This window comes from Chroicocephalus ridibundus, chromosome 2 (assembly GCF_963924245.1).
Source record: "Chroicocephalus ridibundus chromosome 2, bChrRid1.1, whole genome shotgun sequence".
Lineage (NCBI taxonomy): Eukaryota > Metazoa > Chordata > Aves > Charadriiformes > Laridae > Chroicocephalus > Chroicocephalus ridibundus.
The window spans coordinates 145,078,908-145,091,518 of record NC_086285.1 but is presented as its reverse complement, the minus strand read 5'-3'; the positions used below and the strand labels follow the sequence as shown (position 1 = coordinate 145,091,518).

At 45.2% G+C, this 12,611-nt stretch overlaps 1 protein-coding gene across 1 annotated transcript in view; it reads left to right on the top strand.

Annotated features, from left to right (window-relative positions):
* The first annotated feature begins 394 nt into the window (after nucleotides 1–394).
* The window catches only part of NIPAL2 (NIPA like domain containing 2), a 52,485-nt gene continuing 40,268 nt past the window's right edge, over nucleotides 395–12,611 (top strand). Inside the window, 1 exon segment of the mRNA XM_063324035.1 lies at nucleotides 395–806. Coding sequence (XP_063180105.1) covers nucleotides 702–806 — 105 coding nt within the window. The 5' untranslated portion in view covers nucleotides 395–701.

Below are 12,611 nucleotides of genomic sequence, written 5' to 3'. Positions count from 1 at the left end.
TTCTCTAGAAGCCTATTTCTGTCTCCAAGGTAATTCTGCCAAGCTCACACCTTGCTAGCCCTACTCTCCCTTTTAAGGAGCTTTTTTAGTTGTTGTTTTCCCCAGGAGAGCTTAAGTGACCAAATCAAAACTAACAGAATGAAAGGATAAAGCCACAGCCTGGGAACAAATCCATTGCCTGAAATCTCTGCAAAGAAACTATTCAGGAAATACTTACAGGTGAAGAATACATGACAGAAGTAAGAATTTATGCAAGTGACTATATGCATAAGGGAGCAACTACTTCCAACTCTTGCAACTTAGCAGTGAGGAATTAATAACTGACCATTAGATTTAGGCTCTGATTTGAAGGAGTTAAATTCCCAGGCTGCCTTTTCAGAGCAGGGTGGGGCATCGGGAAGTCAGAGAGAGAAAAAAAGGCACCTGAATGCCCTGGGAAGGAGCAGAAAAACCTTCTGTCAAGATCCCCTTCCTCTCCTGTGCTACAAACACCCCCAAGCTGAGGGTCTCCCGGTGCCCACCGGCAGCCGCAGCCCTCGGCTGCACACACCTGCGTGCGGAGTGCCCCACGCGAGCAGCCTTTCTCACACCAGGAAGCGAGTGCCACGTCCCTCTCCTGCTTGCCTCTCCTCACAGCCACCTGTACTCACTGGTGTGACAGTGCGTGGCATGGCCAGTGGCTGGGGCCTCAGGGCAAGGACATGGGCATCCTCCCTGTTTTGGAGTGGGCATCCTGGAATGTATCCTTTGGGGGGCCAGGCACCGGGAGCGGGCCCCTCTCTGGCCCTTGGTACAGCACACACAAGGTAAGTGCCTGCCGTGCAGCACCATGATGGGGTCTAGGAACAAATGGGCTTGGAGAGAGCCGGGGTAATAATTTCAGCCTCTCCTCACCGTCCTCTGAAGAGCCCCCTTCCAACTCTTGTTCGCTGCTGACACCTGCTCTTTCTTCACCCCGCTGCTCAGCCCACACTGCCCTGGCTTCCCCCTCCACACAGTCCTTTCTGAGTGGGAACGGGGCAGAGAGCTGTGCTGTTCTGCACTACAGCATCGCTGGGTTTTGTCATCGGTGTTTCTGTCGCTGTCAGTGCTGACAACGTATTGGGGCAACTGCAAAAGACAGACTGAGGAGGCCCCTGAGAACTAGCAAGTTGAAGCATCTGCTAACAATAAAAATGAATTGGAGGTTGATTAAACCCTTTACCTTTTCCCTGCTTTTTGCTTCACAAACTAGGAGGCATGGGAGGATACTCAACATTATTGGTTTTCGCTGCATAAGAGGCAAACCACGTTTTTACGATGCAAAGTGTTGGTATAAATTGTGCATAAAATGGCTTGCAACTAACTGCTGTCCTTTCTCTGCGAGCAGCCCGGTAGCAGGTCATAGCCTGGCGAAGGTCCCCAAAACTTTCCCCTCTGGATTCAGCATTTGCTACTGGGTAGATGTCCAGATGGCAGGAGGCATTTCTCAGCCCCATGTTCTCAGAGGGAAGGAAATCTGTGAATTCCTGTGCTCAGGTCCCTGGAGCAGCAGAATTCCTGGCTGATGGCTGGTGGTGGTGCTTTCGGGGACCAGAGCTGGAATCCCTTATGCAACACAAGAGTGTGGAGCCAAGGGTTACTGTGGGTTTGGGAGTTAGGGCCCTGGGGCTGGCAGTGCTTGCAGAGCAGCTGGGGGAAGGCAGCAACAGGGAACTCCCTTGGCATGGGGACACCCACCTGCACGTTACAGTGGGGTTATCGGTTTGCTTGCAAAACATCCCAGCCCTGTTCCTGCACTTCTTGGGTTGGTTGTGTGAGGACTGCTGTGTTTTAAGCCCGGTAGTTTTTGTGGAAGACCTGAACCATTTTTCAGTGTTGCTTGAGTATCAGCAGGCGAGACTGGTTTTCTGTGCTTCCATTTACTTCTAGAGTTACAGAATCACACAGAATCACAGAATGGTAGGGGTTGGAAAGGACCTTCAGAGATCATCTAGTCCAACCCCCCTGCCAGAGCAGGGTCACCTAGAGCAGGTTGCACAGGCACACGTCCAGGCGGGTTTTGAATATCTCCAGAGATGGAGACACCACCACCCCTCTGGGCAGCCTGTTCCAGTGCTTTGTTACACTCTTAGTAAAGAATTTTTTCCTAATGTTGAGATGGAATTTCCTGTGTTCTAGCTTGTGTTCGTTGCCCCTTGTCCTGTTGCCGGGCACCACTGAAAAGAGCCTGGCCCCATCCTCTTGACACCCACCCTTTAGGTATTTATAAGCATTGATGAGATCCCCTCTCAGTCTTCTCTTCCCCAGGCTAAACAGACCCAGTTCTCTCAGCCTTTCCTCATAAGAGAGATGCTTCATTGAGGCTTTGGAGCAGGTAATGGGTAACTATGGGTTGTGTGTTGCTGCCAACCTTCATTTTCCCAAGAGTTAAATTCTTCTGTACACCCCCATTTTCACTACATTTTTTTTTAAATATCAGAAACCATTTTCTCCCTCCATTGCCAGCAAATGGGCTGTCCTGGCTGTGATTCAGTGGATTCAGGACTTCATGTGGAGGCTCTTTCCCTTCCCCTTTCCTTGAGGTCATTTCACCCTTTTTGTTAGGTTTTGAAAAGGAAGTCGTCTTTTTTACCTCTGCAAGGGTCTATAACTGCATCAGGTCTCATCTGCCTGGCAACACGCTGGGAAAGCTGAACTGAATTGATTTTTGGGGAGTATTTTTCATCCCCTTAAGCCTCACGGACCATCAGGAGCTGAAAGAGTGAGATGCCCTTTCAAGAGCCCCTAAACATGAGGTGCTTGGCATGGCTGCCCGTCACAGCTGCCTAAAGTGCTACGTGGGCGTTAGAGACATCCACATGGGATCAGCAGATCTGACGCATGCATTAGGGAAATCCGTGACACTAGGGTAAGCATTAAATGATATATGTAAACGTGCAGCTCTCTGGAAGAAGTTAGAGTGCCTGTATCCAAGTGGCTGTGTAGTATGAAGTCTCCTTGTGCTGGCATTACATTTCTTTGTTGTTTTTTTTTAAATGGGGTTATTCTCCTGCCAGGCCCCTGATTGGGCTAACTGGTACTAGCTGTTGGCATGAGGGTAGCAGGGGGAATGCATGGTCATGGGAAAAGAAGGGGGGAGGTGGGACTTCTCCTTGGCATCAGCGTGGATGTAGCTTGGTTGATGCTGCTGGAGGAACTGTACCTCTGAAATCTGCAACACAGGATCCCATGCTCCCACAGCCTTCCCTGTCTCAGCCCTGAGTTGTGTGTCATGGGACACGAGCCTGTTTGACGGTGCAGTAAAATCTGATTAAATATGTACTTAGTTACCTGAAGTATTTCCTGACAAACTGAAATTACTGTAGTATTTTTGGGTCTGCTGGAGTAAGGAACATAAGAAGCCACCACATGTAGATTTGGTCTGCTTAATAGGAAGTGTATGTAATTGCTTCAGTTTAATCCTTTTTATTTCCGTCAGCACTTCTTAAAGGTTTTTTATTTATTTCCAATATTGTTGTTTATGGACAAAAACGTTTTGCAAGATTAGTTGAGATTATTAACTACAATATTGATCTTGTTTTGACTTTATAGAGAAGAGCTGGGTGGCAATAGTCAATGAAAGCTCAAATGTAATACTCCTTCCGTAACTCAGTAGTTCACGTGGCTGTTGTGTGTAGTCACTGCGTGTAGCTGTTCAAGTGCAGAAGCTGAGCTGGAGATGGAAATTCATTTCACTTCTGCTTCTTTTTTCTCGTTTGCCTGTCTCTTAATAAACTTGGAGTTATTACTGGCTGCCCAGACACTCACCTCGAGAGATTGTTTTATTTCGTGGGTTGTGGTAATAAATCATTTCGGCTCTATATTTGAGGTTTAAAATGTTGACAGCTCCTTCAGATGGATCTGTGGCCTCTTGTCCTGTGACGATATATCACAGCCTGTCACAGGCCATACGCGCAGGTGGCGAGTATGTGCAGCCAGGAAACCTGATCCTTTGTGTGGTTTAATCAGCGGGCAGTGGTGGCGACTATCAGGTGTGATGAGAAATCCCATGGATTAAACAGATCCTTGTGAGGTCTTTCTAAGCTGCCTTCTATCATATACATGAAATCTATATTTCGTGTGAGATGCCACAGTTAAGCTTTATAGCTCATCTTGTTCAAGGAGAAAGTCTTCCGCACTTCAACTCACCCCATCTTGCTAAGGGCTTGATATCTAATGCCACTGAGCCTCATCAAGGTGAGGGCATGGTTTGGTCCTGGTTTCTTCCAGTGGCAGCACAGTCCTTGTTGGTACATCTGCCACCAGTCCCTGTTGGTGCTTCTGCCAACCACGGGAGCTGCTGCCCCTGTGCTGTGAGAGACCCAGTGCAGGAGGGCAGGGAGCTGCCACCATGGAGAGCAAGGTTATTTCTCCGCTTCCCTTGGCTGAGGAAGCACCCCAGAAACAGCGAGGGCCTCTTCAGCTGGCCCTGCCACCAGAGAAAAAAGTTGTCATGGCACATCCTACAAACATTCACCAGCATATTTTAAGCACTTAAACAATGAAATTTACAACCACGGTTTTCAATCAGGGAAAACTCTAGAGCAAGCCAAGGTGTCCATGGAAGTGCGGGTGGGAGCCAAAAGGGCAACATGGCCACAACACGTGCAGGTTTCAACCATGGCAGCGTTCCTCTGCAAAAAGCAACCACTGGATATTATCAGGCTATTAAAGGTGAAGGTAAACCCTCCTGGTTTTTTCCACTTCAGGTGTTTTGTGGGTTTTTTTTAATGCCATCTTCTCAGCATCTGTAGGGCACCTCATACTGCAGTCTGCTCCTTGATGGACCGTTGCAGTTTAATCAGTTTAATGCAGTTTAAAGCATGGGGAGAGTAGAGACAAACAAGGCCTCACCCTGTACTCTGCTGCTGTACTCATCTGTGAAGACTATGGTGAAAAGTTTTTCCTCTTCCCCCCAGCTCCTTATTCTAAAACTGTTCACTGAAAGCAAACAAGGTTATCAAAACACTGACTCTACATCATCAAGTTGTACTTTACCTGTCAGATTTCAGAGTTCACACGGTTTCAGTTTCCTTTGTCTTGTGGAGGAATATGTACGGGAGAAAACGCATACCATTTTCTTAGGTGGGAAATGTGTGTTATTTTTAACCCTTATAAATCAAGTTAGGAAGAGGACTTCACTCAGCCTTTCAAATGCACCTTTTTGGAATTGGTCATAGGGAATCCAAAAGTCAAAGCTTATAACAAAGAAGCATTGCAAACAGTTGCTGCCAGCACTGATGCATACTCTTCTGGGGTTGTTTTGCTGTCAGGAATCCAGCAGCCTTTCCATGGCTTAGTCCCCATTTAATTTAGCTCCAACTAGAAAAGGATGTGTGGCTTTGGGTCATAATTGCCAGACTGTCAGCTGGGCCAGCGTTGCACCCAAGTTTTCAGGCTCTTCCAGAGCAGTAGATCTGATCTGCTGGGGGTTGTGCTCTGATTACCGTTAGTGTGAGTGAGAAGCTGACATGCAAAAGCAAAATAGAGCGCCGGTTAGAAGGGATCACTCATATCTTTTTTACAACCTCATACATCCATTCTGCCTTGCCAAACATCACTCTCCCTGCAGATGTAAAGATCACAACAGGTCTGGTGTGAAATGAGCGCACAGCTCCTTATATAAGCTGCAGCCTCCAGCTTAAAGAAAGATCAGCTGCTGCGTGGGGACTTACTCATTCCTCAAAGGTAAGGGTTACAAGTACAGGAGAGCCGTACCACCTGCCTGTCCCCCGGCTTATATCATTGCAACTCTCAAATTCCTTAGGGAAAAGTGGCTTTTTTCCTTCAGTCACTGCAAGCAGACTGGGAGTAAGCAGCGGAGCTGCTTATACCTCTGAATAAAGAAGAGGCAGGGAATGGGGCAGCAGGTCTGGAACAGATGCCCTGGGTGGGAAAGTAGCCCAAAGACTGGAGTTAGCATGCAGATTTCCGAGCTAGCCCAAGGAGTGACCTGCTTATATGGTTTCCACCAGGCACTACTCTGGGTCCCAGAACAGCCTAATTTCCTAGTGCTGTGTTATTGGCAGGTCTCTATCGCACTTCTTGGGTTTCTCCTACTAAGGCTGGAAGGAATCAGGTGCCCGTGGCAGTTTTGCTCCAACACCCAGCATGGTGCTGGGCAGCAGATAGAGCAAACCAACTCAGCTCCACGTTTTGAACTTGGGGTGCACAGACCCAAAGCAAATGCTATTGATGTGAGAACTCAACCTCCATCTGTTCTGGACATTTTCATCTCCTCAGCGTTGCTGACAGAACCGCTTAAATTAGTGCTTCCTACCCTGACAGCCAGCAGAAGCTGGTGAGCAAAGCCCTTTTATTTAGGCTGATGACTCAGAGTTCATTTTGACTGAAGCAGTCTTGGTGTCTCCTCCTGGACACCTCAGCCAGGACATTGGAAACAACTGCACTCGCAGGGCTGGGGCCATGCTAAGCACCAGCTATAGCTTTGCCAAGTGCCTATTCCCTGATTCTCGTTGGGCCATTTTTCCCAAATCTCAGATTGTTTTCAGTGCTTCCTCTCCCAACAGCTGCTATGGTAAAATGAGTTTTCAGTTCTTCTGAGGACATTGAAGAACATGTGCATTTGATTTTTATTTTTTTTGTAATGATTAAGGTGACAGTGAGTTAAACAGGAGCTTCGTAATCACGCTAATCTCTTTTAAGAGGTTTAAGAATGTTAATTCAGAAATTTCTAGGCAATAAAGAGCATTGCAATTCTTGTCATTTGTCAGAAAGTGGGGTGCAGAAAACAAATGCAAAGAAACTTGAGTCACAAGTTATACTATTCTACGTAATGCAGAAATTAGTTTTGCTTTGGACTGCTTCAAAATGGTGTTTTACAGAAAGATTGTGGGCATAGTGCAGACTGTCTGATAACCAGCTCAGCCACTGACTACAGGGCTTAAAACATAAGCACTGTTTTTCAGCATGGTGTTCCAGAGCAGCAGAATCCAGCAGATGCAGGGTGATGCTCCTCTTCCCTTAGTCAGCGCTGAGTAGGAAAGACCAGACATGGGACGAGTCTGCATCCCTACTCTGCTTTGAAGGTGTCTGGCTCAGTGCAGTGCTCTGCCCTCCCTGCCCCCAACTTCTAGACTACTCTGCAAATAATCGACTTTAAATTAAATTGGCCGTGGGTACGGTGTTGATTTTGGTGTCTCACAACTTTGCCTGGGAGTTGCAAGGTGATGTAGGGTGAAGGTCTGGCTGCTCAGGTAAACACCTATCTGCTCCTGGGATTTCATGAGGTTGCTGTGCAGATCTAGAACACCGCTGCCATCCAAAGAGGTGGTGTTGCTACCATCTTGAATCTGTGCTTCTGCTGCTTCATTTGGTTCCTTGATGAGGCAGTTTGTCTGGCTAAATCAACAGGAAATTTCTAATTGATATAAGTTTTTAAATGAAATTTGCCCTTCTCATGAAATCTCACCTGGGACACTGTGGCCTCTTACAATTTTGTGACCCCAAAGAAGACTTTATTGCTCTTTGAAGTTGAAGTATGATCTTTCTCTTCATATGCTCTTGAAGTCTGCTTCGGACATCGAAAAAAAAGATGTCTGAATCTTATCCTTGCATGTCTCCAACAGTCTGCTGGACCTGATTAACTCCTGTTTGAAGGAATCAAAATAATCGAAATGACTCAAGTAGAAATTTGACTAAACTCAAACCCCAAGGCTTTAGAATGATGAGCAAACAGCAGACTGTGCACTTCCATCATAAGGGAGGTGAGGACCTTTGGCTAACCTAGTAACTGGAAGCTGCGATTTTTCCATTTGGAGTTTTGGTGACATGTATGAACTGTTATGCTCATGTTTATAATGTCACTGCAGATTGTCCCAGAAGAACGGCATTTGTTAATGTGAACAGTTGGGAGGTACGCTTTCCATTCTGTGACTAATCTGGACTTTGAAACGTACTGCCAGCAGCTTCAAAAGAAAGCCAGTTGGTGTGCGAATCAACGCCAGGCCTGGAGCAGAGATCTTAAGAAATGTGACAGTGATATTTGCAGAGTGTGGTCAAAAGTAAATAGCCAATATCAAACTAAACAGATGTGTACTGCTTAAATTGAGGTTATACCAGTATAACTGCATTCTCCTCCATGATTCCATCATTGATTTACATCATCTAGGCTAGAAGCTTTGCCCTTGTTTGGTGATATGAACTGTTTTGCCGATAATGTGGAAATGAAGAGAGGTTATGGAACTGTGATAGAGAGAAATCATGGGATTGCTGGAGTTTAACTCTTGGAAGAGGAACACACCGACTCTCTGGCTATATTCCCCTTCATATCCTGCTGTGTTCTGCAAAAACAACCCTGTGATGCAGAGGTCTATGGTGAATGCAAGGTCTAGATGATGACGAATGCAAGGTTTGAAGGAAAATCCTCCACTTGCGGAATCAGTGACTCACAGCAAAGAAAATGCTGTCTCCTTGGACATGGCTTTTTCATGCTAGCTGAGATGAAGTAGTAACGTAGAAGTATATATCCTCTTGTGGACAAGCCTAGCTCGTGATGACTTTTAATCCTCTAGAAAAAAATAAGCTTCATGGGAGTTAAAATCTCCATCAGACTCTTAGGTAACATGTCTGATGATTTAACTGTCATCCTCCTCTGAACAAAATCATTTTGCCAAAACAAAGTCATTTTGCCAGCTGATATGGATTGCACTTGAAGCCTTTTTCTTCAACAGCCAAGGATGTCTCCACTGGAAAGAGAATCCTGTGAAAAACAACCAAAATATGGGTTTTGTGTACATAATAGACTTCTACCCAGAGAGTTAACTCCCAATTAAAACCTAGTTTAACTTTTTGGGGCTCTGGCTTGTGAGTAAATAGATTGTGACTCCGTTTACTTTGCTTTATGACTCTAACCTACTATTTCTTAATATTTCTCTTCTGTTTTTGTGGGGGTTCTGTTGTTTGTTTACCACCCCACCCCACCCCCAGCTTTGGAATTGTCACAAGGTTCTTGTATTTAATGACATTAATCTCTTTCCTTTTTTTCTTTCTTTCAGTGACAATCTTTTGCTCCCTGCAGTGACTAAAGCACCATGAACACTATCCTTCAATGTCTGTGTTATCATGCTGCAAAGACTCAGTCATCCTGTCAAGATGACAAAGAGCAAAGCTTGTAGTGTCTGCAGAAGCTTCAGTCCAACAAATAATAACAGCTTTCATCTGATCAATGCTCTGGCTCCCCCTCTTGACTATTGTACTGGTTTTGGCCAGAATCAATTTTCTTCATAGTAACTTATATAGGGCTATGTTTTGGATTTGTGATGGAATGTGTTGATAACATGGGGATGTTTCAGTTATTGCTGAGCAGTGCTTGCACAGCATCGAGGCATTTTTTGTTTCTCACACTTCCCTGCCAGCGAGCAGGTTGGAGGTGCACAAGAAGATGGGAGGGGACACACAGCTGGGACAGCTGACCCCGACTGACCAAAGGGGTATGCCATACCATATGGCATCATGCTCAGCAATAAAAGCTGGTGGAAGAAGGAGGATGGAGGGACTTTTGGAGTTATGGCATTTGTCTTCTCAAGTAATTATCATGCATGGTGGAGCCCTGCTTTCCTGGGGGTGGCTAAAGACCCGTCTGACAATGGGAAGTAGTGAATGAATTCCTGATTTTGCTTTGCCTGCACATGCAGCTTTTGCTTTATGTATTAAAATGTCTTTATCTCAACCCACAAGTTTTTGCGCTTTTACCCTTCTTGTGCTCTCCCCCATCTTGCTGGGGGGGAGCGAGTGAGTGGCTGTGTGGGGCTGAGTTGCCGGCTGCAGTTAAACCACAACAACTACAGATCAGAGGCTGCCAGGACAAACTGAAGAGCAACGCGTGGCTTACAAAAGCATAGAGATGATAGCATCTGACTTATGAAAAGGGTGCTCGGTTCTCCTTCATTTTTTAAATTCCTGAAAGGGAGAAGACAGAATTTATCTTCATGGCCCCATGTCTGTAGTAATCCCTGTCAAGAAAAAACTTTCTAACCATTATAATCTATAGTAACACTAAAATACCAGAAAAAAAGACAGCATGTTCTGTATGGGAGAATCCATCTAAGGTACAGTTGCTGAAAGATCAATGATACTCAAAACTGGGGAAAAAACTTGCCACCTTGTTATCTCTTTAAGTGCCACAGGGATCTTAAAAAGGTGATGAGTACCTAGAAGTTAAACTGATTTCTGTTTTCTGCAGCAGAAGGCAACTATGTCTTTATGTCAGCACCCACTATGAACTACAAAATGGTAACCAATACTTTAAACCAGGTTACAGTTTATAGTAAAAGGTCAAAATGCACAACTGTAACGTGCTACAGGGAAGCAGCTGGGAAAACCTGAGTCCAGTGCCTATATCTCAGGCCCCTCCAAGAAATTTGCATATGAGGTCATTTCTTTCAAGAGTTTTTTTTTGTTATCTCCAGATTTGCATTTTACAGTTTTGACCAGAAGTATCTGCAAATTAAAAGCATCCAGTTGTGTGTTTGTGTGTGTATGCATCCATACACGTACGTGTGAATATTTTAGAGAGTGCAAGACCTCTTGTTTTTAAATCACCACTGATCTAGCAGTTGTTTATATTAAAATGAATAATGCTGCTAACCAGAAGGTTCTGCCTTCTGGAGTCCAGTCATTTTTTTTGCATTAGGAACTATCTGTAAATGATTAACAATCTCTGTGGAAATAAAACTAGGAGAGCCAAGCGCGTGAGGTGCAGGAAGGAGAGCAAGGAACTAATGTACAGCACCCCTCCCCTGCAGGAGCGGCAGACTGGAAGGGCCTTTGGGCTGCCCATTCCCCTACCATAAAATCAAGTAATTCTTTTAACAGATGGATCAAACTTCATTCTAAATGCAGTCAGATCTTTTATTTTCCCCCCTCCTCTGTTGTTGCTCCTGTTAGAAACTATTCTGAAATGCCACTGGCTTGGAATTGTCCTCGTTTCCAGCCTATGTCTCTATGGCGGGACAGCCAGTCCTGTCCCGCACGTGTGACACCAGGGTTGAACAGCTGAGCATGTTCACTCGGGTTGTGATGTGGAGAAGTGTTTTCTGTGCACATCAAAGGAAGGGTTAGTTATAGCTAACAGAGGATTAATTGAGACAGGATGGGAGGCAAGCCTGCCTCTGTTGTAAAGTGATGCTGGAGAGGTGCATGCTGGAAACAGCATGTCGTTCCCCTGCTCCTCTCAGCTGGTGAAGGGAGATTTTTACATGTAAGCTCTTTTTAGGATCGGGTACATAATGTATTAAGCTGGCTACATTGCTGTTGGGGTTTTGTGTATCTGATTTAAGTGGAATTAGAAATAGCGCATTTGTACTCCAGCAAGACTCGTACTACAATAACAAGAGGGAATGAGCTAGCTATGTTTGGGTTGGAGGCATGTTTGTGCGTACATGCAGAGTGAGCCACCTCTGCAACAGCACTCGCTGTGCCTTGTTCTGCAACTTGTTGTAACACTTAACAGCACTATTTACTCAGTTGTTCAGACTTGAGCTTGCCCGTCTTTCTGAGAGAGGCAGCGCTAGCTCCATCTCGCGGGGCAAGAACTGGTACACTCCAGCTCCCCGTGTGCCTTGTGTCCCCTCCTCGGCTCTTGATTCAGGGGTCCAGGGAGCCACATGAAGCAGGGAGAGGAGCAGCACATCCTCTCAATGTGAGCCAGGCTACAGCTTCTAGGAATTAATAATACCTAGCCTTTCAAGTGGTCTGGCTTGAACCTTACCTTGTACACCAGGAGTTAGACAGGGACAAATAGGAATATCCAGGAAGCCTGCTCCTAGGCGGTGATAGAGGAGCATCCCCAAGCCAGATGGGTCTTTTGTGGGACAGGGTGGTCGGGTAATGCTGGCTTGCCTCCTTGTTTCTCCTGAGGGACCTGGAAACTGGCAAAAGTTTTTAATCCTATTCTTGCTTTTCCCGGGTATGCCATTTCTATAGTTGCCATGGAGAAGTTATGTGGTGGTCCTTGAGAAAATCTTTCTGTTAAGATGTTATCAACTATGATTGAGTTTTTTAGAGCCTCTGCTATACAGAGGCTCATTGGAGAGGTTTTTATTTGCAATCTAACAGGTAGTATTAAAAAAACGAAATGGTCTTTGATTATGCAGCAAAGTATCCCAGGCTGTTAACCTGAGGAACGGAGTAAAAATCCATTCTAGCCCTTCCCTATTGTCCCATTTATTTCTAATTTTGCGAGTTGTTTCCTGAGAATAAGAAATTGAAATTTAGGATTTGGGAGGGTTGATTGTAGCTCTTCAGAAAGGAAAAAAATTACTACTCATGATGTTAACATTACAGTGGATGGATATGTTTGTATATAGCCTTAGTGAGCGCATTGAAAATTACGTTAGTATATTTCACAATTCATATTATTTGTCTCAGTTTGTTATCCATTATGGGCATTAATTAATCAGACTGATGACTATAAATGAGATCTCATGAAAATGATTAAAGCATGGAGATGAACAGAAGGGTCCCACTTCTATAGTTGCGTTATCCTTTCAAGTTCCTACACCTTTTCATAACCTACCAGGCTCTCTTTCCAGCCTTTACAGTTTGTCTCTTTTCTGGAAAGAGATATA